Genomic DNA, 23,963 nt, shown 5'->3' with positions numbered 1-23,963 from the left:
ACACATCACCACAAGACAGGACAACACAGACTGACTGGGATCAGGTTACTGGAGGGGGGAGAGACTGACTGGGATCAGGTTACTGGAGGGGGGGAGAGACTGACTGGGATCAGGTTACTGGAGGGGGGAGAGACTGACTGGGATCAGGTTACTGGAGGGGGGAGAGACTGACTGGGATCAGGTTACTGGAGGGGGGAGAGACTGACTGGGATCAGGTTACTGGAGGGGGGAGAGACTGACTGGGATCAGGTTACTGGAGGGAGGAGAGACTGACTGGGATCAGGTTACTGGAGGGGGGAGAGACTGACTGGGATCAGGTTACTGGAGGGGGGAGAGACTGACTAGGATCAGGTTACTGGAGGGGGGAGAGACTGACTAGGATCAGGTTACTGGAGGGGGGAGAGACTGACTGGGATCAGGTTACTGGAGGGGGGAGAGACTGACTGGGATCAGGTTACTGGAGGGGGGAGAGACTGACTGGGATCAGGTTACTGGAAGGGGGAGAGACTGACTGGGATCAGGTTACTGGAAGGGGGAGAGACTGACTGGGATCAGGTTACTGGAGGGGGGAGAGACTGACTGGGATCAGGTTACTGGAGGGGGGAGAGACTGACTGGGATCAGGTTACTGGAGGGGGGAGAGACTGACTGGGATCAGGTTACTGGAAGAGGGAGAGTGACTGGGATCAGGTTACTGGAAGGGGGAGAGACTGACTGGGATCAGGTTACTGGAAGGGGGAGAGACTGACTGGGATCAGGTTACTGGAAGGAGGAGAGACTGACTGGGATCAGGTTACTGGAAGAGGGAGAGTGACTGACTGGGATCAGGTTACTGGAAGAGGGAGAGTGACTGGGATCAGGTTACTGGAAGGGGGAGAGACTGACTGGGATCAGGTTACTGGAAGGGGGGAGACTGACTGGGATCAGGTTACTGGAAGGGGGAGAGACTGACTGGGATCAGGTTACTGGAAGGGGGAGAGACTGACTGGGATCAGGTTACTGGAGGGGGGAGAGACTGACTGGGATCAGGTTACTGGAGGGGGGAGACTGACTGGGATCAGGTTACTGGAGGGGGGAGAGACCGACTGGGATCAGGTTACTGGAGGGGGGAGAGACTGACTGGGATCAGGTTACTGGGGGGGGGAGAGACTGACTGGGAATAGGAAGAGAACAGAACGAGACGATTGTAGAAACGGAGAGAGAACATGTCTAGATCCAAAGAGAAGAAGACATGAATGAATCCGCAGCGACGGTCTCCATGGTGATCCTCAGAGGTGTGTGTCTCACCTCCGCTCAGCGTCCCCTGAGGATCGAACACGTCTCCCCCCAGAGTAACAGTCTTGGTCATGACTCTCTTGTCGAAGGCCACTCGCTTGGCGTTGTCTAAAGTATCACACACCAACGTAGAACCAAACACGTACTCCATGGCCTTCCTCAGGTCTGCCTCGTAGCCAACCAGAGACAGCGCTGTGTGGACATTCTTCTCCCCTACCTACAGACGGAGAGAGAGAGAGAGAGGGTGTAAGGTGTGTGTGTGTAAGGGAGGGTGTAAGGTGTGTGTGTGTGTGTGTGTGTGAGAGAGTGTAAGGTGTGTGTGTTTGTATCTCAGTGTGTGTGTGTGTTTGTATCTCAGTGTGTGTGTGTGTTTGTATCTCAGTGTGTGTGTGTGTTTGTATCTCAGTGTGTGTGTGTGTTTGTATCTCAGTGTGTGTGTGTGTTTGTATCTCAGTGTGTGTGTGTGTTTGTATCTCAGTGTGTGTGTGTGTTTGTATCTCAGTGTGTGTGTGTGTTTGTATCTCAGTGTGTGTGTGTGTTTGTATCTCAGTGTGTGTGTGTGTTTGTATCTCAGTGTGTGTGTGTGTTTGTATCTCAGTGTGTGTGTTGTATCTCACCAGACTCTTGGCGGCGTTCACCACGCTGTCATTCAGTGTCCTGGCAGAGATCTTGTTGAGGGGGATGATGGTGTATCTACGCTTCAGCTCTCCTTTCTCCAACAACTTCTTACCTGTTACCTAAATACAGAGAGACAGAGACACAGAGAGACACAGAGAGAGAGAGAGAGACACAGAGAGAGAGACACGGGGGAGAGACACAGAGAGACACGGGGGAGAGACACAGAGAGACACGGGGGAGAGACACAGAGAGAGACACAGAGAGAGACACAGAGAGAGACACAGAGAGAGACACAGAGAGAGACACAGAGAGAGACACAGAGAGAGAGAGAGAGAGGGGCGGGGGAGAGACAAAGAGAGAGGGAGAGTGAGACAGAGAGAGAGTGTTATGGGAGCTAAGCCCCTCCTCCTTTCACATTCCAGAACAGAACCAGGAACAGCATCTCCTGGACAGAACTATTGTCATGGCGACCGTAGTAAACACACACACTTCTTCTCTACTAGTGAAAGCATGGCCCGGTTAGCCTTGATATACTCAAGTATTCTGCAGTGACTGTTCTGTCTGGAACAGGAGAAACCGGGACTGAGGATCTCAGAGCCGTTGGACACACTAACCTCAGTGTCCACCACTACATTGTAGAGTTTCCCTCCAGCCACCACCTCCAGTCCAGTAGAGTAGGACACGTCACTGACTGTTATCAGGTTAGCTAGGAGTCCCTTTACTCTGCTCCGGTCCCAGCCACGCTCTGGGTCACTATGAGGGGGACAGAGACACGTCACTGACTGTTATCAGGTTAGCTAGGAGTCCCTTTACTCTGCTACGGTCCCAGCCACGCTCTGGGTCACTATGAGGGGGACAGAGACACGTCACTGACTGTTATCAGGTTAGCTAGGAGTCCCTTTACTCTGCTCCGGTCCCAGCCACGCTCTGGGTCACTATGAGGGGGACAGAGACACGTCACTGACTGTTATCAGGTTAGCTAGGAGTCCCTTTACTCTGCTCCGGTCCCAGCCACGCTCTGGGTCACTATGAGGGAGACAGAGACACGTCACTGTTATCAGGTTAGCTAGGAGTCCCTTTACTCTGCTCCGGTCCCAGCCACGCTCTGGGTCACTATGAGGGAGACAGAGACACGTCACTGTTATCAGGTTAGCTAGGAGTCCCTTTACTCTGCTCCGGTCCCAGCCACGCTCTGGGTCACTATGAGGGAGACAGAGACACGTCACTGTTATCAGGTTAGCTAGGAGTCCCTTTACTCTGCTCCGGTCCCAGCCACGCTCTGGGTCACTATGAGGGGGACAGAGACACGTCACTACTGTAAGTGGCTCTGGATAACAGAGTCTGCTAAATGACTCACTACTGTAAGTTTCTCTGGATAAGAGAGTCTGCTAAATGACTCCCTACTGTAAGTCTCTGGATAAGAGAGTCTGCTAAATGACTCCCTACTGTAAGTGGCTCTGGATAACAGAGTCTGCTAAATGACTCACTACTGTAAGTTTCTCTGGATAAGAGAGTCTGCTAAATGACTCCCTACTGTAAGTTTCTCTGGATAAGAGTATGCTAAATGACTCACTACTGTAAGTCTCTGGATAAGAGAGTCTGCTAAATGACTCCCTACTGTAAGTCTCTCTGGATAAGAGAGTCTGCTAAATGACTCCCTACTGTAAGTCTCTCTGGATAAGAGAGTCTGCTAAATGACTCACTACTGTAGTGGCTCTGGATAAGAGAGTCTGCTAAATGACTCCCTACTGTAAGTCTCTCTGGATAAGAGAGTCTGCTAAATGACTCTCTACTGTAAGTCTCTCTGGATAAGAGAGTCTGCTAAATGACTCTCTACTGTAAGTCTCTCTGGATAAGAGAGTCTGCTAAATGACTCCCTACGGTCAGTCTCTCTGGATAAGAGTCTGCTAAATGACTCACTACTGTAAGTCTCTCTGGATAAGAGAGTCTGCTAAATGACTCACTACTGTAAGTCTCTCTGGATAGGAGAGTCTGCTAAATGACTCCCTACGGTCAGTCTCTCTGGATAAGAGAGTCTGCTAAATGACTCCCTACTGTAAGTCTCTCTGGATAAGAGAGTCTGCTAAATGACTCACTACTGTAAGTCTCTCTGGATAAGAGTCTGCTAAATGACTCCCTACTGTAAGTCTCTCTGGATAGGAGAGTCTGCTAAATGACTCTCTACTGTAAGTCTCTCTGGATAAGAGAGTCTGCTAAATGACTCCCTACTGTAAGTCTCTCTGGATAAGAGAGTCTGCTAAATGACTCACTACTGTAAGTCTCTCTGGATAAGAGAGTCTGCTAAATGACTCTCTACTGCAAGTCTCTCTGGATAAGAGAGTCTGCTAAATGACTCACTACTGTAAGTCTCTCTGGATAAGATAGTCTGCTAAATGACTCCCTACTGTAAGTCTCTCTGGATAGGAGAGTCTGCTAAATGACTCTCTACTGTAAGTCTCTCTGGATAAGAGAGTCTGCTAAATGACTCCCTACGGTCAGTCTCTCTGGATAAGAGAGTCTGCTAAATGACTCTCTACTGTAAGTCTCTCTGGATAAGAGAGTCTGCTAAATGACTCCCTACTGTAAATGTCACATCAATAATCAAGTCAGCCAAGAAAACCTTCCCGTTGCTCAGGTTGAAAGACACAGGAGAGGACCACACTGAGGTGTGTTATGGTCTCTCTGAGCTGGGTGACACCACACACACACGGCGTACCTGTAGTCGAAGCGTAGGTTCGGGAAGCGGGACATCAGACCCTCGTAGGTATTTCTGAGGGTGGTGACCTCACGGTTCAGCTGTCTCTTCCTGTCCAGAAGACCCTCCTCCTTTCCATCTGATAAACAACACATCACACGTCAACGCCAGCCTCAGCATTTTACCGTCAACGCCAGCCTCAGCATTTTACCGTCAACGCCAGCCTCAGCATTTTACCGTCAACGCCAGCCTCAGCATTTTACCGTCAACGCCAGCCTCAGCATTTTACCGTCAACGCCAGCCTCAGCATTTTACCGTCAACGCCTGCCTCAGCATTTTACCGTCAACGCCAGCCTCAGCATTTTACCGTCAACGCCAGCCTCAGCATTTTACCGTCAACGCCAGCCTCAGCATTTTACCGTCAACGCCAGCCTCAGCATTTTACCCCCAATTATTCTCCCTCTCCTCTACCTTGGTACTGTAGTTAACCCCAGATCAGCCTCTAGTTTCTCCCTCTCCTCTACCTTGGTACTGTAGTTAACCCCATATCAGCCTCTAGTTTCTCCCTCCCTCTCCTCTACCTTGGTACTGTAGTTAATCCCAGATCAGCCTCTAGTTTCTCTCTCTCCTCTACCTTGGTACTGTAGTTAACCCCATATCAGCCTCTAGTTTCTCCCTCCCTCTCCTCTACCTTGGTACTGTAGTTAATCCCAGATCAGCCTCTAGTTTCTCTCTCTCCTCTACCTTGGTACTGTAGTTAACCTCAGATCAGCCTCTAGTTTCTCCCTCTCTCCTCTACCTTGGTACTGTAGTTTCTCCATATCAGCCTCTAGTTTCTCCCTCTCCTCTACCTTGGTACTGTAGTTAACCCCAGATCAGCCTCTAGTTTCTCCCTCTCTCTCCTCTACCTTGGTACTGTAGTTAACCCCAGACCAGCCTCTAGTTTCTCCCTCTCCTCTACCTTGGTACTGTAGTTAACCCCAGATCAGCCTCTAGTTTCTCCCTCCCTCCTCTACCTTGGTACTGTAGTTAACCCCAGATCAGCCTCTAGTTTCTCCCTCTCCTCTACCATGGTACTGTAGTTAATCCCAGACCAGCCTCTAGTTTCTCCCTCTCCTCTACCTTGGTACTGTAGTTTCTCCAGATCAGCCTCTAGTTTCTCCCTCTCCTCTACCTTGGTACTGTAGTTAACCCCAGATCAGCCTCTAGTTTCTCCCTCTCTCCTCTACCTTGGTACTGTAGTTTCTCCATATCAGCCTCTATTTTCTCCTTGTTCTTCTTGACAGTGTTGAAGGCCTCCTGGTCTTTCTGGTAACCAGAGTCCATCTTCTTGACCTCCGTCTTCTTGGCCTTCAACTCCTGCTGGGCGTGTTTCAGCTTCATCTGGGCCTGGGGGAGAAGCACCGACAGGAAGAGAATGAACACTCACTCATCCGACACAGCAGGAAAAACTCATCCGACACAGCAGGAAAAACTCAGTCACAACTCTTTTATTGAGGTCATCATTCTCATTCAGTTTACATTCTTTGAAGGTCGTAGGTCAGATATTAGAGGTCAGAGGTCATCGTCACCTGTTGGTCCTGTGTCAGCTTTACTCATATCCTTTCTACAATCAATCCACTCTGTTTCGATACAAAAATCAATCGACTCTCTGTTTCGATACAAAAATCAATCGACTCTCTGTTTCGATACAAAAATCAATCGACTCTCTGTTTCGATACAAAATCAATCGACTCTCTGTTTCAATACAAAATCAATCGACTCTCTGTTTCAATACAAAATCAATCGACTCTCTTTTTCAATACAAAATCAATCAACTGTTGCATTTATATTATGGATCAATCCCTCCTCACCTGTTTGGCCTCGGTGTCAGCTTTACTCATGTCATTCTTGCAGGTCATCATCTGTCCGGCGAGCGTGGCCTCTTCTCCGTCCTCATTGGTGGACAGCCCTGCGGACACAGCCTTGAAGTGACACTGTGCGGCCTCTAGGGCGGCGCTGTCCTTCTGACCTTCCTCCTGTAGGGCAGACAGCTTCTCCGCTACCTTGGATACCTCTCCTTCCTTAACAACGAGTACCTTCTTATCCTGGGGGGGAAACAGACAGAGAGGAGAGACACAGTGGTTTTAGTTAGTCATCTTTCAGGCTGTCTGCTCGTCTTCCTTTCTCACACCCCCCTCTCTCTCACACCACGCCTACACCCCCCCCTCTCACACACACACACCACCCCTACACCCCCCCCCTCTCTCTCACACCCCCCCCTACACACACCCTCTCACACACACCACCCCCTCTCACACACCACCCCTACACCCCCCCTCTCTCACACCCTCTCACACACACCACCCCCTCACACACACCACCCCTACACCCCCTCTCTCACACACCACCCCTACACCCCCCCTCTCACACACCCCACCCCCACACCCCCTCTCTCTATCCTCCCTCCTCTCACCTCCTCCATGCTCTTCACCAGTTCCTTCCTCTTCTTGGTCTCATCTAACAGGTTCTGTTTCTTCATGTCCACGGCACTCTGGGCTTTAGCATCGACCCTCTGGACCTCAGACAGAGTCTCCTCTAAACCCTTCAGCACTCCACCAACCTCCTGTAGGACAGGAGAGACAGGCAGACATCAGGACACCCACCCCGACAGACGTCAGGACACCCCCCACCCCGACAGACGTCAGGACACCCCCCACCCCGACAGACGTCAGGACACCCCCCACCCCGACAGACGTCAGGACACCCCCCACCCCGACAGACGTCAGGACACCCGACATAACATAGTCAAATATAATAACCTCCAAGCTAAATGTTTGAAATATATCTGTCCGTGACCAAAGGGCTCATTCAATGAGATTTCAACAGCTGCAGATAGAAACGTGTTGCATAGATCTGCCACTATCATTCATTCACATTAGAGAAGTGGTGCCCATCCTCGTTCTATGTTATCTGTAACATGTTTTGTTTTTTGCTCCAACGCTCCCAGAATGGATTAATAAAGTTGTATTGAATTGAATAGCATTTTATTACTTGGTCCCTCTTCTTCTGCAGTTCCTGTATCTGGGCGGAGAGTTCCTGGACCTTGTTTTCGTTGTCTGCCATGTTGGCCTGCAGCTGAGTGATGGAGTCCTGCATCACCTTCAGGTCCTCCGCTGACTTCACCTGAGATTTAAATCGACAACATGTTAAATCAACAACCGTTCCATTAAACCTGACCTGTGAACCCAAATCACAGTGAATTCAATCACATTCCATTCACTTTGTTATTCATCCCCAACGGACACTGCTGGGCTTACAATACACCACGACAACAACACAACACACCATGACAACAAGACACCACTACGACAAGACACCACCACAACTAAAACATGATGTAATATTCCACACAGGACCTTCAGTGTGTGTGTGTGTGTGTACCTTGGTCTCCTCAGCGCAGACAAACAGCCAGGCTACGTACAGACGACTCAGGTGCTCCATCTCCCTCATCACCTTCTGGTACTCCAGGTATGAAGAACGCTCCTACAGGAGGACGGAGGGACGGAGAGAGGACAGACGGACGGAGAGAGGACAGAGGGACGGAGAGAGGACAGAGGGACGGAGAGAGGACAGAGGGACGGAGAGAGGACAGAGGGACGGAGAGAGGACAGAGGGACGGAGAGAGGACAGAGGGACGGAGAGAGGACAGAGGGACAGAGAGAGGACAGAGGGACAGAGAGAGGACAGAGGGACGGAGAGAGGACAGAGGGACGGAGAGAGGACAGAGGGACGGAGAGAGGACAGACGGACGGAGAGAGGACAGAGGGACAGAGAGAGGGACGGAGAGAGGACAGAGGGACAGAGAGAGGGACGGAGAGAGGACAGAGGGACGGAGAGAGGACAGAGGGACAGAGAGAGGACAGAGGGACAGAGAGAGGACAGAGGGACAGAGAGAGGACAGAGGGACAGAGAGAGGACAGAGGGACAGAGAGAGGACAGAGGGACAGAGAGAGGACAGAGGGACAGAGAGAGGACAGAGGGACAGAGAGAGGACAGAGGGACAGAGAGAGGACAGAGGGACAGAGAGAGGACAGAGGGACAGAGAGAGGACAGAGGGACGGAGAGAGGACAGAGGGACAGAGAGAGGACAGAGGGACAGAGAGAGGACAGAGGGACAGAGAGAGGACAGAGGGACGGAGAGAGGACAGAGGGACGGAGAGAGGACAGAGAAACAGCGGGACGGCCGTGAAGGAAGACAGAAAGGATAAAGATGGTTAATGAAGGGGAGACATTTAGCAGACGCTCTTACCCAGAAGCACTTACTCTACTGGAATGCTTTCATTATTCATTCCTACTGGTCTCCCGTGGGAATCGAACCCACAACCCCTGGCACTACAAGTGCCATGCTCTACCAACTGAGTGACATGGGATGGACGGAGGCGACAGAAAGTATTAAAGATCCTTGGGGGTGTTTATTCCAGGGTCACACTCATCAGGGGACAACGATTTCATGTTCCTAAAAACACATCTTAAAAACAGGACTTCCTACCTCCTTCAGCTTCTGCATGGTGGGAGTGATCTCTTCGTCAAGGATCTGAACACAACCAAACACAAATTAGTCAAATACAACTAATATCCAAGGCGCCATTGTTGATAGTAGGAGCTATGAGTTGAACCTAGATTCAACTAAAGGCCTGATGAAGAGTTGAACTTAGTTTTCTAGAGAGAAAAACAAACCGTGCCCTTTGGTTCCCCAGGACCAGGAAACACGGAGCTACGTTATGTTAGGAATTTTGTTAATAAATAGTTAAAACAAATTCTAGCTTTAGGTAAAACTATAACTAATTGAACTCTGCATGTCTTGTGAAAAGAGATTTGTGTGGTGGGTCATAGAATAAGCAGAAAGGGTCGTTAAACTATGGTTGAACTGACCCAACTTAGCCCTGAGATGTTTAGATAAGGCTGTGGGTAACTTTTTAGGTCTTCCATTATCTTGAGTTGTCTGCTAAAGTGGTAATAAATTATAGTGAGCCTTCAGGATAAATGATTATATTGTGTGTCATGTGAGTGCCCTGTGAAGTTGGAATGAACTTTTGAACCTGTTTTCTATTTGTCAGGACAATGAGACTTATTCTGTAACCTATGACGTCATATCTTGTATATAAACCTGTGTTTATGATCAAATGGGAGCGTGCTCCAAGAATAAACACTATTATCTAATTTTAATAAGACTGCATCCTGTCTATTTTATGTTAATAAGTATCTTACAAATTCTTATAAATAGACAGATTGAATTTAATTAATGAGTATATTGGAGGAATTATTTAATTCCACTAACAGTTATCACAGGTAAAATGGCGGCCCCACCGTCTGGATTTCTTTCAGTTTGGCTTCTTTCTTCTCAATGGTTTTCTGGGCGCTGATCTTTTTACACTCATACATCCTGGTTCCTGCTGCCTCCTCTATCATGGCTAGGATCTACAGAGGAGAGAGAGGAGGGTTAGAGAGGAGGGTTAGAGTGTTACATCCTGGTTCCTGCTGCCTCCTCTATCATGGCTAGGATCTACAGAGGAGAGAGAGGAGGGTTAGAGAGGAGGGTTAGAGTGTTACATCCTGGTTCCTGCTGCCTCCTCTATCATGGCTAGGATCTACGGAGGAGAGAGGAGGGTTAGAGAGTTACATCCTGGTTCCTGCTGCCTCCTCTATCATGGCTAGGATCTACAGAGGAGAGAGAGGAGGGTTAGAGTGTTACATCCTGGTTCCTGCTGCCTCCTCTATCATGGCTAGGATCTACAGAGGAGAGAGGAGGGTTAGAGAGGAGGGTTAGAGTGTTACATCCTGGTTCCTGCTGCCTCCTCTATCATGGCTAGGATCTACAGAGGAGAGAGGAGGGTTAGAGAGGAGGGCAAAGGAGTGTTTGTGTGTCTTTCCCCAGGAAGTGTGTGTGGGGTTGAGTGTGTACTACGGAAGCTTCAAGTAGCTACAAGACTTCGTGATTCTACAGTGTGTCTGTATATATAGACTTACCTCAGGTGGTTTCATGTTCAGAACCTTGGTGATTCTCCCCTGAAATATTGTAAAGAGAAAGATATAAAAAGGAAGATTCAAGTTATGTATAAAATGTGTGGTACCACAGTATGATGTCACTCAGATCTATAAATAGATGCTGCTTATCAACAGGTGGAACAACATTCAGCAGTGTATTATTCACTAGAAACCAAAACAGAACCCGAATTTGTCCAATAGAATCTCCCGTTCGTTGCAAAACGATTTGCTACAGTGTGCGACTAATGAACACACCCCAGGTACTTGCGGTGTTCAAACACCTACCTGCATGATGAGGAAGTGGGGGTTGTTAACGTTGAGGCCTACAGAGCAGAACAGATCCTGTACCCGGGTGTTGTTGGCATTCACCCCGTTGATCAGGTACTTGTTCCTACCACCTATCACCACCTGGGATTTAGAGAAGGATACAGAGACGTGAGAATCCACTCCGCCATCATAGTAACATTTTAAGAGCGTTCTCTACAGTAAACGGCAGCAGTTTGATTGGCTAATAACAGCTACTCACCACCTGTGAGTAGAACAAGAGGATATGGCAAAGTAATAGACATGTTTATAGTAAAGACAGTAACGTTAGTTGGAATAGATAATGATGCATTAGTAAACAGTCAACATCAGTGTCGTGGTTGAGCTGGGGGAAAAAACAGGAAACGCATGAGACGTCATCACAGTGAAAAGCATTACTAGTTTGAGTGGCTAGTAACAATACAGCTGAGAAATCCCGTCAGTGGACAGTTAGTGTAGTGATTTGGGGAAGGAGAACAGTCACAGTTGGTACTATTTTCCGACCTAACGCTGTAGCTACCATCTATGCCATAAAGGTTCAACCAGACCACTTGACACAAGTTGTAGTTAGCTAGTAGTATCCCTTAGTTTGGACCTGCTGGAGGAAGGCATACATGTTTTAATTCAGGAACATTACTCTTCCCACAAACAGGAATACAGGAGAACAACTTTACCTGTCTTGTGACCGTGATTTCGTCGTGGGTCTCAAACCCAAGAGGACTCTGGCTCTTGTTCGCGTTGTCGAATGTTATGGACACGGTGGCTTTGGTGATGCCGGCCTGGCCGTTCTTGTACACCAAATCCTGGAGATTAGCCGCTCGCACCTGGAAGATAAGTTAAGATCAGACGGAAGTAACGTTACAGATCGATAGCTTCTCCACTAACGTTACTGTAACCCTCGATGAACTTGGGCACGGTAAGCTAACGTTAGCTAGCTAACACAACAAGCTAACTTCAAGGAAATGTCTTCAGTTCACTAATTTGCGAATGAATGACCAAGTAACGTTAGCATATTACCTGAGACAAGTTGGATATCCCCAATAGAAAGCATATCGAGTCGAGAATGTTGGATTTTCCACTCCCGTTGAGTCCGGTAATAGCGTTGAAGAGCGGATCAAATCCGTTGATTTCTGTCCTCTGCGCGTAGGACTTGAACCCTTCTAAGATAATAGATTTGATGTGCATCTTTACGTTGTCCTTTCCCAAATTATTTCCAAAGTAACCCTTTTCGATATATTGTAATAACGTCTAAAAAAAACACGACGCTATATGGAGAACTAGTGTTGTGGTGCTGTCAACAACAGAAACACTTCCACTCCGCGTTTCGAATTGTGGCGCCAAATTCGTCATTCAGCGAATTTTCGCTGCCGTTCTCTGGTCCTGCGCATGCGCCTTTCCAGACAAACGTCGTTGAAAACATTTTCTAAACCAATTTATTTGATACCTTTTTTTTATTCATTTATTTGAAGTGTTGTAATAATGTAGCTGTAAATATTAAACAATGTGTTTTCTTGTTGTTGTTTTTTTTAGATCAGGCAATTTGGTCATAGAGTTTTTAAACCCAGAGGAGCAAAGTCGCGAAACAGACCAGGCCGGGGTTTGAGAAATCCATGAGAGAAGTGAAAGATTCTTCAATAGTTGTTCATTTTCTCGAAATCGAAAGGCACAGCCTCTTAAAGTAGTTGTGAACATGTTGTTACTACCACCTCGTGAAAGTCAAGGAGTGTTTTCGACGGCTTGCACATGCGCAATTTGGCGGGAGACGACCGTTAGACCCGATGACGTGTTTCTGCGCATGAGCTTAGCTAGCCAGCGTCGCCATGACATCGCCTACAACTGTGATCGGGGATTTCTGTTGGAGAAGCACTTTCAGCCTATCTTTATACCCTTATTGTCTTTGATTTTGTCGTCTTTATACTGTACTGTCTTTGATTTGGTCGCCTTTATACTGTACTGTCTTTGAGTTGGTCGTCTTTATACTGTACTGTCTTTGAGTTGGTCGTCTTTATACTGTACTGTCTTTGATTTGGTCGTCTTTATACTGTACTGTCTTTGATTTGGTCGCCTTTATACTGTACTGTCTTTGATTTGGTCATCTTTATACTGTACTGTCTTTGATTTGGTCATCAAAAATAACCGTAAGATGTCAGAGCTTGTTGATTTAGTTTTGCTGCTGTCATCTATGGAAGATATTTGAAAGAGAAAAATTATGAAAAAAATTCTCAAACTGATGGAATGACAACATAAGAAGACAAAAGGAAAGTTGTTACATTTTATTCAGATTATTAGCTTGAATAATTTCACATGCTTAGGGAACAGTGTTATAACGTTCAGAATCAGAACAGAGACAGAAGGTTTACTAGTACATGCAACACAGAGACTTAGAAATGTGGAAAGACAATCATTTTAAATAGTGTATTCTTGATACATGGTAGAGATTATGATTCGCTCACACACACGGCAGGTAGCCTCGTGGTTAGCGCGTTGGACTAGTAACCAGCAGGTAGCCTCGTGGTTAGCGCGTTGGACTAGTAACCAGCAGGTAGCCTCGTGGTTAGCGCGTTGGACTAGTAACCAGCAGGTAGCCTCGTGGTTAGCGCGTTGGACTAGTAACCAGCAGGTAGCCTCGTGGTTAGCGCGTTGGACTAGTAACCAGCAGGTAGCCTCGTGGTTAGCGCGTTGGACTAGTAACCAGCAGATAGCCTAGTGGTTAGCACGTTGGAATAGTAACCAGCAAGTAGCCTAGTGGTTAGCGCGTTGGACTAGTAAACAGCAGGTAGTCTAGTGGTTGGACTAGTAACCAGCAGGTAGCCTAGTGGTTAGCGCGTTGGGCCAGTAACCAGCAGGTAGCCTAGTGGTTAGCGCGTTGGACTAGTAACCAGCAGGTAGCCTAGTGGTTAGCGCATTGGACTAGTAACCAACAGGTAGCCTAGTGGTTAGAGCGTTGGACTAGTAACCAGCAGGTAGCCTAGTGGTTAGCGCGTTGGACTAGTAACCAGCAGGTAGCCTAGTGGTTAGCGCGTTGGACTAGTAACCAACAGATAGCCTCGTGGTTAGCGCGTTGGACTAGTAACCAGCAGATAGCCTAGTGGTTAGCACGTTGGAATAGTAACCAGCAAGTAGCCTAGTGGTTAGCGCGTTGGACTAGTAAACAGCAGGTAGTCTAGTGGTTGGACTAGTAACCAGCAGGTAGCCTAGTGGTTAGCGCGTTGGGCCAGTAACCAGCAGGTAGCCTAGTGGTTAGCGCGTTGGACTAGTAACCAGCAGGTAGCCTAGTGGTTAGCGCATTGGACTAGTAACCAACAGGTAGCCTAGTGGTTAGAGCGTTGGACTAGTAACCAGCAGGTAGCCTAGTGGTTAGCGCGTTGGACTAGTAACCAGCAGGTAGCCTAGTGGTTAGCGCGTTGGACTAGTAACCAACAGATAGCCTAGTGGTTAGCGCGTTGGACTAGTAACCAGCAGGTAGCCTAGTGGTTAGAGCGTTGGACTAGTAACTGAAAGGTTGCGAAATTGAATCACAGAGCTGACAAGGTAAAAATCTGTCGTTCTGCCCCTGAACAAGGCAGTTAACCCACTGTTCCTAGGCCGTCACTAAAAATAAGAATTTGTTCTTAACTGACTTGCCTAGTTAAATAAAGGTTTAAAAAACACACTCAGTCTCTCTCTCTCTAAAATGGTATAACTGCCTTCATTTTGCCGCACCCCAGGAAGAGTAGCTGCTGCCTTGGGGATCCATAATAAACCCCAGGAAGAGTAGCTGCTACCTTGGGGATCCATAATAAACCCCAGGAAGAGTAGCTGCTGCCTTGGGGATCCATAATAAACCCCAGGAAGAGTAGCTGCTACCTTGGGGATCCATAATAAACCCCAGGAAGAGTAGCTGCTGCCTTGGGGATCCATAATAAACCCCAGGAAGAGTAGCTGCTACCTTGGGGATCCATAATAAACCCCAGGAAGAGTAGCTGCTGCCTTGGGGATCCATAATAAACCCCAGGAAGAGTAGCTGCTGCCTTGGAGATCCTTAATAAATACATATATCTCTCTCAGTCCAGAGGTACAGGGCACAAGGACAGACACACCAGGTTAGCAGCGTAGAAACATATCTGCATCAGCACCACACAGTCTCCTCTGTTCAAATATACAGACGACGGGCTGATGTAGGCCAGGTCATAGTTCACCAGAGTCAAAGGTCGCCCGCAGTGCTTGTCGCTCAGGGCAACCAGGGCCCGCGCCATGCAGTACTTGGCGCCGCAGCTGAAGGCCGTCACCGACCGCACAGTGGAGAAGTGCATCAGGAAACACGGGTCGTCCTACAGGGGGGAGGGGAAAGAAGAGAGGTGAGGTCATCAAAGGGGGACTAGAAGAAGAGGGTGTGACACAGCAAAGGTTGCAATGGAACACCTGTTCACCATGCAGTGAGGACAGAATCATGGCAGCCCCTAGAGTCAACACTTAAATGTAAACAATGATGTCATGCAAAATGTGAGAATGATGTTCCTTACCACGTCCGGATCCCGGCCGTCCAGCAGGGTGAGGTCCTGCAGGAGCCAGACTTCCGTCCTCAGGTAGGAGTCCTCCAAGCAGGAACTCAGGCAAAACTGAGACTTGAGCTTCTTTTTCGATCCGGAATTCTGGGATTTCTGGGAATTGTGCAACTTGTTTGATCCAGAATACAGTGATTTCTGAGATCTCACCACACACAGCTGCACCTCTTTGGTCTTGGTCACTGTGGACCAGAGGACAATCATTATGTTTTCGGAAAGGAAAAGTCAAGCAGTTTTCTCAAGCAAAAATGAATGTTGTTTTTTCCCATTAGGGGACAAAATGCATTGTTCCAATAGGGGACAAAATGCATTGTTCCAATAGGGGACAAAATGCATTGTTCCATTAGGGGACAAAATGCATTGTTCCAATAGGGGACAAAATGCATTGTTCCATTAGGAGACAAAATGCATTGTTCCATTAGGGGACAAAATGCATTGTTCCAATAGGGGACAAAATGCATTGTTCCAATAGGAGACAACATGCATTGTTCCAATAGGGGACAAAATGCATTGTTCCATTAGGGGACAAAATGCATTGTTCCATTAGAGGACAAAATGCATTGTTCCATTAGGGGACAAAATGCATTGTTCCATTAGGGGACAAAATGCATTGTTCCATTAGGGGACAAAATGCATTGTTCCATTAGGGGACAAAATGCATTGTTCCATTAGGGGACAAAATGCATTGTTCCATTAGGGGACAAAATGCATTGTTCCATTAGGGGACAAAATGCATTGTTTCAATAGGGGACAAAATGCATTGTTCCATTAGGGGACAAAATGCATTGTTCCAATAGGAGACAACATGCATTGTTCCAATAGGGGACAAAATGCATTGTTCCATTAGGGGACAAAATGCATTGTTCCAATAGAGGACAAAATGCATTGTTCCATTAGGGGACCAAATGCATTGTTCCAATAGGGGCCAAAATGCATTGTTTCAATAGGAGACAAAATGCATTGTTTCAATAGGAGACAAAATGCATTGTTCCATTAGGAGACAAAATGCATTGTTCCATTAGGAGACAAAATGCATTGTTCCAATAGAGGACAAAATGCATTGTTCCAATAGGGGACAAAATGCATTGTTTCAATAGGAGACAAAATGCATTGTTCCAATAGGGGACAAAATGCATTGTTCCAATAGGGGACAAAATGCATTGTTCCAATAGGGGACAAAATGCATTGTTTCAATAGGAGACAAAATGCATTGTTCCATTAGGGGACAAAATGCATTGTTCCAATAGGGGACAAAATGCATTGTTTCAATAGGGGACAAAATGCATTGTTCCAATAGGGGACAAAATGCATTGTTCCAATAGGGGACAAAATGCATTGTTCCAATAGGAGACAAAATGCATTGTTCCATTAGGGGACAAAATGCATTGTTCCAATAGGGGACAAAATGCATTGTTTCAATAGGGGACAAAATGCATTGTTCCAATAGGGGACAAAATGCATTGTTCCAATAGGGGACAAAATGCATTGTTCCAATAGGGGACAAAATGCATTGTTCCAATAGGAGACAAAATGCATTGTTCCATTAGGGATGCCGTTTTCCCGAGGACAACGGATGTTATGCAGCATTGGAAATTCAATTAGCGAGTAACACTCCTCTTTTGGTGACGTTCACGGACTGAATCCACTTACAAACTATTAAAGCCTATTTTACAGTGCAGATGTAGTGTGTTATACGACCCTAGTAACCTCCTCATCAACAGACTTCCCCGAGGTCTTTGATTAAAAAAGATCAATCCATCAATCATTAAAAAAGAACAAGTAGATCTAAAACAGATTACACAGAAACATCGTCATCTCTGCGTCAGAGACGAAAGGAAAGTTAAGAACGGAAGAAAACGGAAGAAAAACCACAGGGGGGAAAAACACAGAACATCATTTAGAAAGAGATTTGGTCCCACGTGGGGATTGAACCCACAACCCCGGCGCTACAAGCATCCTGCTCTACCCACTGAGCCACACGGGACCATCAATCCAGCATTACAAAAGAGAAAAACCACACAGAAAACAGACAGAACATCATTTAGACAGAGAAATAGAAGGAGAGAATCGTACAAAATAAAAAATAAAGCAAGAAGATTGAATAAATAAATGAACAATAAAACCAAACAAATGAAACAGACGAGGCTGATTTTTACCGTAAACGCAGAGAAAATGTCTTCCCGGTGTTGCTTCATGTATCTCTATAAACTTCTGTAGTTTCTGTCCTTCAGGTCTAAACAACATTCTCTGCATCTCCTTCCTCAGTAGGGACGACATCTCAACACACAGGGATGGACGGGCTGGGACAGAGGACGAGAGGAAGAGAGCTACAGAGGAGGAGAGCTACAGAGGAGGAGAGAGGGATACTGGGACAGGGGAGGAGAGAGGGATACTGGGACAGGGGAGGAGAGAGGGATACTGGGACAGAGGAGGAGAGAGGGATACTGGGACAGAGGAGGAGAGAGGGATACTGGGACAGAGGAGGACAGAGGAGGAGAGAGGGATACTGGGACAGGGGAGGAGAGAGGGATACTGGGACAGAGGAGGAGAGGAAGAGAGAGGGATGGACAGGCTGGGACAGAGGAGGAGAGCAACAGAGTGGAACAGAGGAGGAGAGCTACAGAGGGGGAGAGAGGGATACTGGGACAGAGGAGGAGAGAGGGATACTGGGACAGAGGAGGACAGACTGGGAGAGAGGGATACTGGGACAGAGGAGGAGAGAGGGATACTGGGACAGAGGAGGAGAGAGGGATACTGGGACAGAGGAGGAGAGAGGGATACTGGGACAGAGGAGGAGAGAGGGATACTGGGACAGAGGGGGAGAGAGGGATACTGGGACAGAGGAGGAGAGAGGGATACTGGGACAGAGGGGGAGAGAGGGATACTGGGACAGAGGAGGAGAGAGGGATACTGGGACAGAGGAGGAGAGAGGGATACTGGGACAGAGGAGGACAGACTGGGAGAGAGGGATACTGGGACAGAGGGGGAGAGAGGGATACTGGGACAGAGGAGGAGAGAGGGATACTGGGACAGAGGAGGAGAGAGGGATACTGGGACAGAGGAAGAGAGGAGGAGAGAGACAGACTGGAACAGAGGAAGAGAATAGAGGGGGATGGGGATGGGGAGAAGAGAGGGATATGGGGATGGGGAGGAAAGTGATGCAACAGGAGAAGACAGACAGAAAAGAGAAAACCACTCTCAACAGGAGGGGAAGTAGGAGGTTGGAGAGAGTCTATAAAACCTGGAAAGTGGCGGTGAGTGTGTGTGTGTGTGTGTGTGTGTGTGTGTGTGTGTGTGTGTGTGTGTGTGTGTGTGTGTGTGTGTGTGTGTGTGTGTGTGTGTGTGTGTGTGTGTGTGTGTGTGTGTGTGTGTGCGCGCGCTTGACATACCCTCACTCTCTATCTATGTCTATCTCTCTTTCTCTCTCTCTCATACACACACACAACAAACACACACCAGTTATGGATGAGCCATGTATCCATCGACCATAATGATATCAGATTATTACTTCTCTTCACTGCAATCGCCCTCAGAGGGACCAGAGAGAGCCAGCCAGCAATCAGACACAGGATGCTTCCCTCCATAGTGCACTACATTTGACTAGGGCCCATTGGGAATAGGGAACCATTTGGGACCCTCAGATCCTCCCATCGATCGGCCCTTTTAAACCTCTACTATTAAAGTCCATTATGACAGTCTGAAGTGACCAGGCTGGGTGTCTCTCTCTCTCTCTCTCTCACACACACACACACACACACACACACACACACACACACACACACACACACACACACACACACACACACACACACACACACACACACACACAGACCATTCAAGTCCATTATAACAGTCTGAAGTGACCAGGCTGGGTGTCTCTCTCTCTCTCACACACACACACACCACACACACACACACACACACACACACACACACACACACACACACACACACACACACACACACACACACACACACACACACACACACACACACACACAGACCATTCAAGTCCATTATAACAGTCTGAAGTGACCAGGCTGGGTGTCTCTCTCTCTCTCTCACACACACACACACACACACATACACAGACCATTCAAGTCCATTATAACAGTCTGAAGTGACCAGGCTGGGTCTCTGTCTCTCTCTCTCTCTCTCTCTCTCTCTCTCTCTCTCTCTCTCTCTCTCTCTCTCTCTCTCTCTCTCTCTCTCTCTCTCTCTCTCTCTCTCTCTCTCTCTCTCTCTCTCTCTCTCTCTCTCTCACACACACACACACACACACACACACACACACACACACACACACACACACACACACACACACACACACACACACACACACACACACACACACACACACAGACCATTCAGGTCCATTATAACAGTCTGAAGGGACCAGGCGGCTCCACCATGGATCCTGGCATCTGCCTCCATGTGGATCATCATGTTCCATTAGATTGGAGTTCTACTGACATATATAATTGAGAGAGAGAGACACAAGTAGAAGGCAGAATCACACACACACACCCTCTCTCCCTGCTCTCTCTCACACACACCCTCTCTCTTTCTCTCTCTCTCACACACACCCTCTCTCTTTCTCTCTCTCTCACACACACCCTCTCTCTTTCTCTCTCTCACACACACCCTCTCTCTTTCTCTCTCTCACACACCCTCTCTCTTTCTCTCTCTCTCTCTCTCACACACACCCTCTCTCTTTCTCTCTCTCTCACACACACCCTCTCTCTTTCTCTCTCACACACACCCTCTCTCTGTCTCTCTCTCCCTGCTCTCTCTCACACACACACCCTCTCTCTTTCTCTCTCTCTCACACACACCCTCTCTCCCTGCTCTCTCTCTCACACACACCCTCTCTCCCTGCTCTCTCTCTCACACACACCCTCTCTCTTTCTCTCTCACACACACCCTCTCTCTTTCTCTCTCTCACACACACCCTCTCTCTTTCTCTCTCTCTCTCACATACACACACAGTGGTTGCCATATAATGTGGCACTGTGCTCTGTCTGAATTAAAGTTGTTTGTTGTTGTTGTGGGGGGGACGTAGGTTGTTGTTGGGGGGGAACGTCTCACACACACACCATTATGCAACAAGCTCTTAGACGTTTATCCGTGTTTCTCAAATCTCAAATTCTTAAGTTGTTCCAAACAGAACATTTTTAAGGTTAGGCATTAACTCTAAATGGTTAAGGTAAGGGTTAAGGTTAGGCATTAACTCTAAATGGTTAAGGTTAGGGTTAAGGTTAGGCATTAACTCTGAATGGTTAAGGTAAGGGTTAAGGCTTTAAACAAAATATCAAAAACAACTTCCTGTGGCTGGATGCAACCTTTAGAACCAAAGTCAGATGTTTGACGTCAAACTTAACCACTTAATGCCTTAACTGAACCCTAAACGTATAAATGTGGAGCGAATACCTAAACTTAACCTTAAACACTTAGACATTTGGAACAACTTTGAAGTTTGAGAAACATGGGTGAACGTCTAATTCTGCCGTGAGACTGTGAGAGCTGGTTGAGCAGGGCGTTTCCGTGACGTCAGGGGGGCATCTCCGTGACGACAGCGGGGGCGTCTCCGTGACGTCAGGGGGGCGTCTCCGTGACGTCAGGGGGGCGTCTCCGTGACGTCAGGGGGGGCGTCTCCGTGACGTCAGCGGGGCGTCTCCGTGACGCCACCGGGGCGTCTCCGTGACGACAGCGGGGCGTCCCCGTGACGCAAGCGGGGCGTCTCCGTGACGCAAGCGGGGCGTCTCCGTGACGCAAGCGGGGCGTCCCGTGACGACAGCGGGGCGTCTCCGCGACGCAAGCGGGGCGTCTCCGCGACGCAAGCGGGGCGTCTCCGCGACGCAAGCGGGGCGTCTCCGCGACGCCAGCGGGGCGTCTCCGCGACGACAGCGGGGCGTCTCCGCGACGCAAGCGGGGCGTCTCCGCGACGCAAGCGGGGCGTCTCCGCGACGACAGCGGGGCGTCTCCGCGACGACAGCGGGGCGTCTCCGCGACGACAGCGGGGCGTCTCCGCGACGCCAGCGGGGCGTCTCCGCGACGCCAGCGGGGCGTCTCCGCGACGCCAGCGGGGCGTCTCCGCGACGACAGCGGGGCGTCTCCGCGACGCAAGCGGGGCGTCTCCGCGACGACAGCGGGGCGTCTCCGCGACGCCAGCGGGGCGTCTCCGCGACGCCAGCGGGGCGTCTCCGCGACGCCAGCGGGGCGTCTCCGCGACGCCAGCGGGGCGTCTCCGCGACGACAGCGGGGCGTCTCCGCGACGTCAGCGGGGCGTCTCCGCGACGACAGCGGGGCGTCTCCGCGACGACAGCGGGGCGTCTCCGCGACGACAGCGGGGCGTCTCCGCGACGCAAGCGGGGCGTCTCCGCGACGCAAGCGGGGCGTCTCCGCGACGACAGCGGGGCGTCTCCGCGACGACAGCGGGGCGTCTCCGCGACGTCAGCGGGGCGTCTCCGCGACGTCAGCGGGGCGTCTCCGCGACGACAGCGGGGCGTCTCCGCGACGACAGCGGGGCGTCTCCGCGACGCAAGCGGGGCGTCTCCGCGACGCAAGCGGGGCGTCTCCGCGACGACAGCGGGGCGTCTCCGCGACGTCAGCGGGGCGTCTCCGCGACGCCAGCGGGGCGTCTCCGCGACGACAGCGGGGCGTCTCCGTGACGACAGCGGGGTGTCTATGGTCTATCAGCTTCAGTTCATCATGTGTCATTCTGTCATTGGCTGTTCAGACAGAACACATCAGACTGGAGGGAAGAAAGAGACTCAAAATTATGATTTGATTTATGTGTGTGTGTGTGTAGTGTGTAGTGTGTGTGTGTGTTGTGTGTAGCGTGTGTGTGTGTGTAGTGTGTGTGTGTAGTGATGATTAGATTTGACACATTTGTGTAAACAGAGAAGAATCGGGCTTCAGCTAAGTGCTTTTAGGTTCATGTTGTTGTTGGTGGTTTTGTGGTCATTTTCTGGAAAGGCTCTTTAGAACTGAAATGGAAAGGAGGGAGGGAGGGAGGGTGGCAGGGAGAGAGGGAGGGAGGGAGGGAGGGAGGGGGGGGGGGGGGGGATATGTTGAATCTCATGAATAACACATGAAGGGTGTATCTTAAATGGTACCCTATTCCCTAGGCGTCAATGTATGACTGACCTAGTGAGGTTTAATATCCTGACCAAGTGAGAGATACATGGACGAGGTTTAATACCCTGACCTAGTGAGATATACATGGAGGAGGTTTAATATCCTGACCTAGTGAGATATACATGGAGGTTTAATATCCTGACCAAGTGAGAGATACATGGACGAGGTTTAATATCCTGACCTAGTGAGATATACATGGAGGAGGTTTAATATCCTGACCTAGTAAGATATACATGGAGGAGGTTTAATGTCCTGACCTAGTGAGATATACATGGAGGAGGTTTAATATCCTGACCTAGTGAGATATACATGGAGGAGGTATGTGGACACCCCTTCATATACTATATATACAGCAGTATGTGGACACCCCTTCATACACTATATATACAGCAGAATGTGGACACCCCTGCAAATTAGTGGATTTGGCTATTTCTGTCACACCCGCAGTAGAATGGCCTTACTGAAGAGCTCAGTGACTTTCAACGTGGCACCGTCATAGGATGCCACCTTTCCAACAAGTCACTTTTGTAAAATGTCTGCTCTGCTAGAGCTGCCCCCGGTCAACTGTAAGTGCTGTTATTGTGAAGTGGAAACGTCTAGGAGCAACAACGGCTTAGCCGCAAAGTGGTAGGCCACACGAGCTCACAGAACGGGACCACCGAGGTGTTGAAGCGCGTAGAGTGTAAAAATATTCTGTTCTCAGATGCAACATTCAATACCGAGTTCCAAACTGCCTCTGGAAACAACGTCAGCACAAGAACTGTTCATCGGGGAGCTTCATGAAATGGCCGAGCAGTCCCACACAGGCCTAAAATCACCATGTGAAATGCCAAGCGCCAACTGGAGTGGTGTAAAGCTCGCTGCTATTGGACTCTGGAGCAGTGGAAACGCGTTCTCTGGAGTGATGAATCACGTTTCACCATCTGGCAGTCCCACGGATAAATCTGGGTTTGGCGGATGCCAGGAGAACGCTACTTGCCTGAATGCATAGTGCCAACTACATATCTGCAATATTAAAGCTGAACTACTCCCTAAAACATAGAAAGAGGCTCATAATGATGATTTGATTTATGTGTGTGTGTGTGTGTGTGTAGTGTGTGTGTAGTGGTGTAGTGTGTGTGTGTGTGTAGTGTGTGTGTGTGTGTGTAGTGTGTTTGTGTGTGTAGTGTGTTTGTGTGTGTGTGTGTGTGTGTGTGTGTGTGTAGTGTGTGTGTAGTGGTGTAGTGTGTGTGTGTGTAGTGTGTGTGTGTGTGTAGTGTGTTTGTGTGTGTAGTGTGTTTGTGTGTGTGTGTGTGTGTGTGTGTGTGTGTGTGTGTGTGTGTGTGTGTGTGTGTGTGTGTGTGTAGTGGTGTAGTGTGTGTG

The 23,963-nt window shown here is 48.8% G+C and overlaps 2 protein-coding genes across 2 annotated transcripts in view; both read right to left on the bottom strand.

Annotated features, from left to right (window-relative positions):
* Positions 1-12,281, bottom strand: part of smc2 (structural maintenance of chromosomes 2) — a 33,474-nt gene extending 21,193 nt beyond the window's left edge. Inside the window, exons 1-15 of the mRNA XM_055911205.1 lie at positions 11,935-12,281; positions 11,592-11,741; positions 10,900-11,022; positions 10,597-10,635; positions 9,937-10,047; positions 9,119-9,163; positions 8,011-8,112; positions 7,621-7,752; positions 7,043-7,192; positions 6,441-6,674; positions 5,817-5,976; positions 4,609-4,726; positions 2,507-2,645; positions 1,892-2,011; positions 1,287-1,491 (exon numbers count right to left, since the gene is read on the bottom strand). Coding sequence (XP_055767180.1) covers positions 1,287-1,491; positions 1,892-2,011; positions 2,507-2,645; positions 4,609-4,726; positions 5,817-5,976; positions 6,441-6,674; positions 7,043-7,192; positions 7,621-7,752; positions 8,011-8,112; positions 9,119-9,163; positions 9,937-10,047; positions 10,597-10,635; positions 10,900-11,022; positions 11,592-11,741; positions 11,935-12,102 — 1,996 coding nt within the window. The 5' untranslated portion in view covers positions 12,103-12,281. The remainder of the gene's footprint in view (positions 1-1,286; positions 1,492-1,891; positions 2,012-2,506; positions 2,646-4,608; positions 4,727-5,816; positions 5,977-6,440; positions 6,675-7,042; positions 7,193-7,620; positions 7,753-8,010; positions 8,113-9,118; positions 9,164-9,936; positions 10,048-10,596; positions 10,636-10,899; positions 11,023-11,591; positions 11,742-11,934) is intronic.
* A 907-nt stretch (positions 12,282-13,188) lies between these two features.
* Positions 13,189-18,139, bottom strand: exoc1l (exocyst complex component 1 like). The gene is made up of 3 exons (XM_055911202.1): positions 17,618-18,139; positions 15,420-15,643; positions 13,189-15,227 (listed from the first exon to the last, which is right to left on the bottom strand). The coding sequence occupies exons 1-3, from the start codon at positions 17,736-17,738 to the stop codon at positions 14,961-14,963; spliced, it is 612 nt and encodes a 203-aa protein (XP_055767177.1). The 5' UTR covers positions 17,739-18,139; the 3' UTR covers positions 13,189-14,960.
* Between the last annotated feature and the right edge of the window lie 5,824 nt (positions 18,140-23,963).

This window comes from Salvelinus fontinalis, unplaced genomic scaffold (genome assembly GCF_029448725.1).
Source record: "Salvelinus fontinalis isolate EN_2023a unplaced genomic scaffold, ASM2944872v1 scaffold_0055, whole genome shotgun sequence".
NCBI classification, from domain to species: domain Eukaryota; kingdom Metazoa; phylum Chordata; class Actinopteri; order Salmoniformes; family Salmonidae; genus Salvelinus; species Salvelinus fontinalis.
Note: the sequence above shows the minus strand (reverse complement) of the source record. Positions and strands in the feature narration are given on the sequence as shown.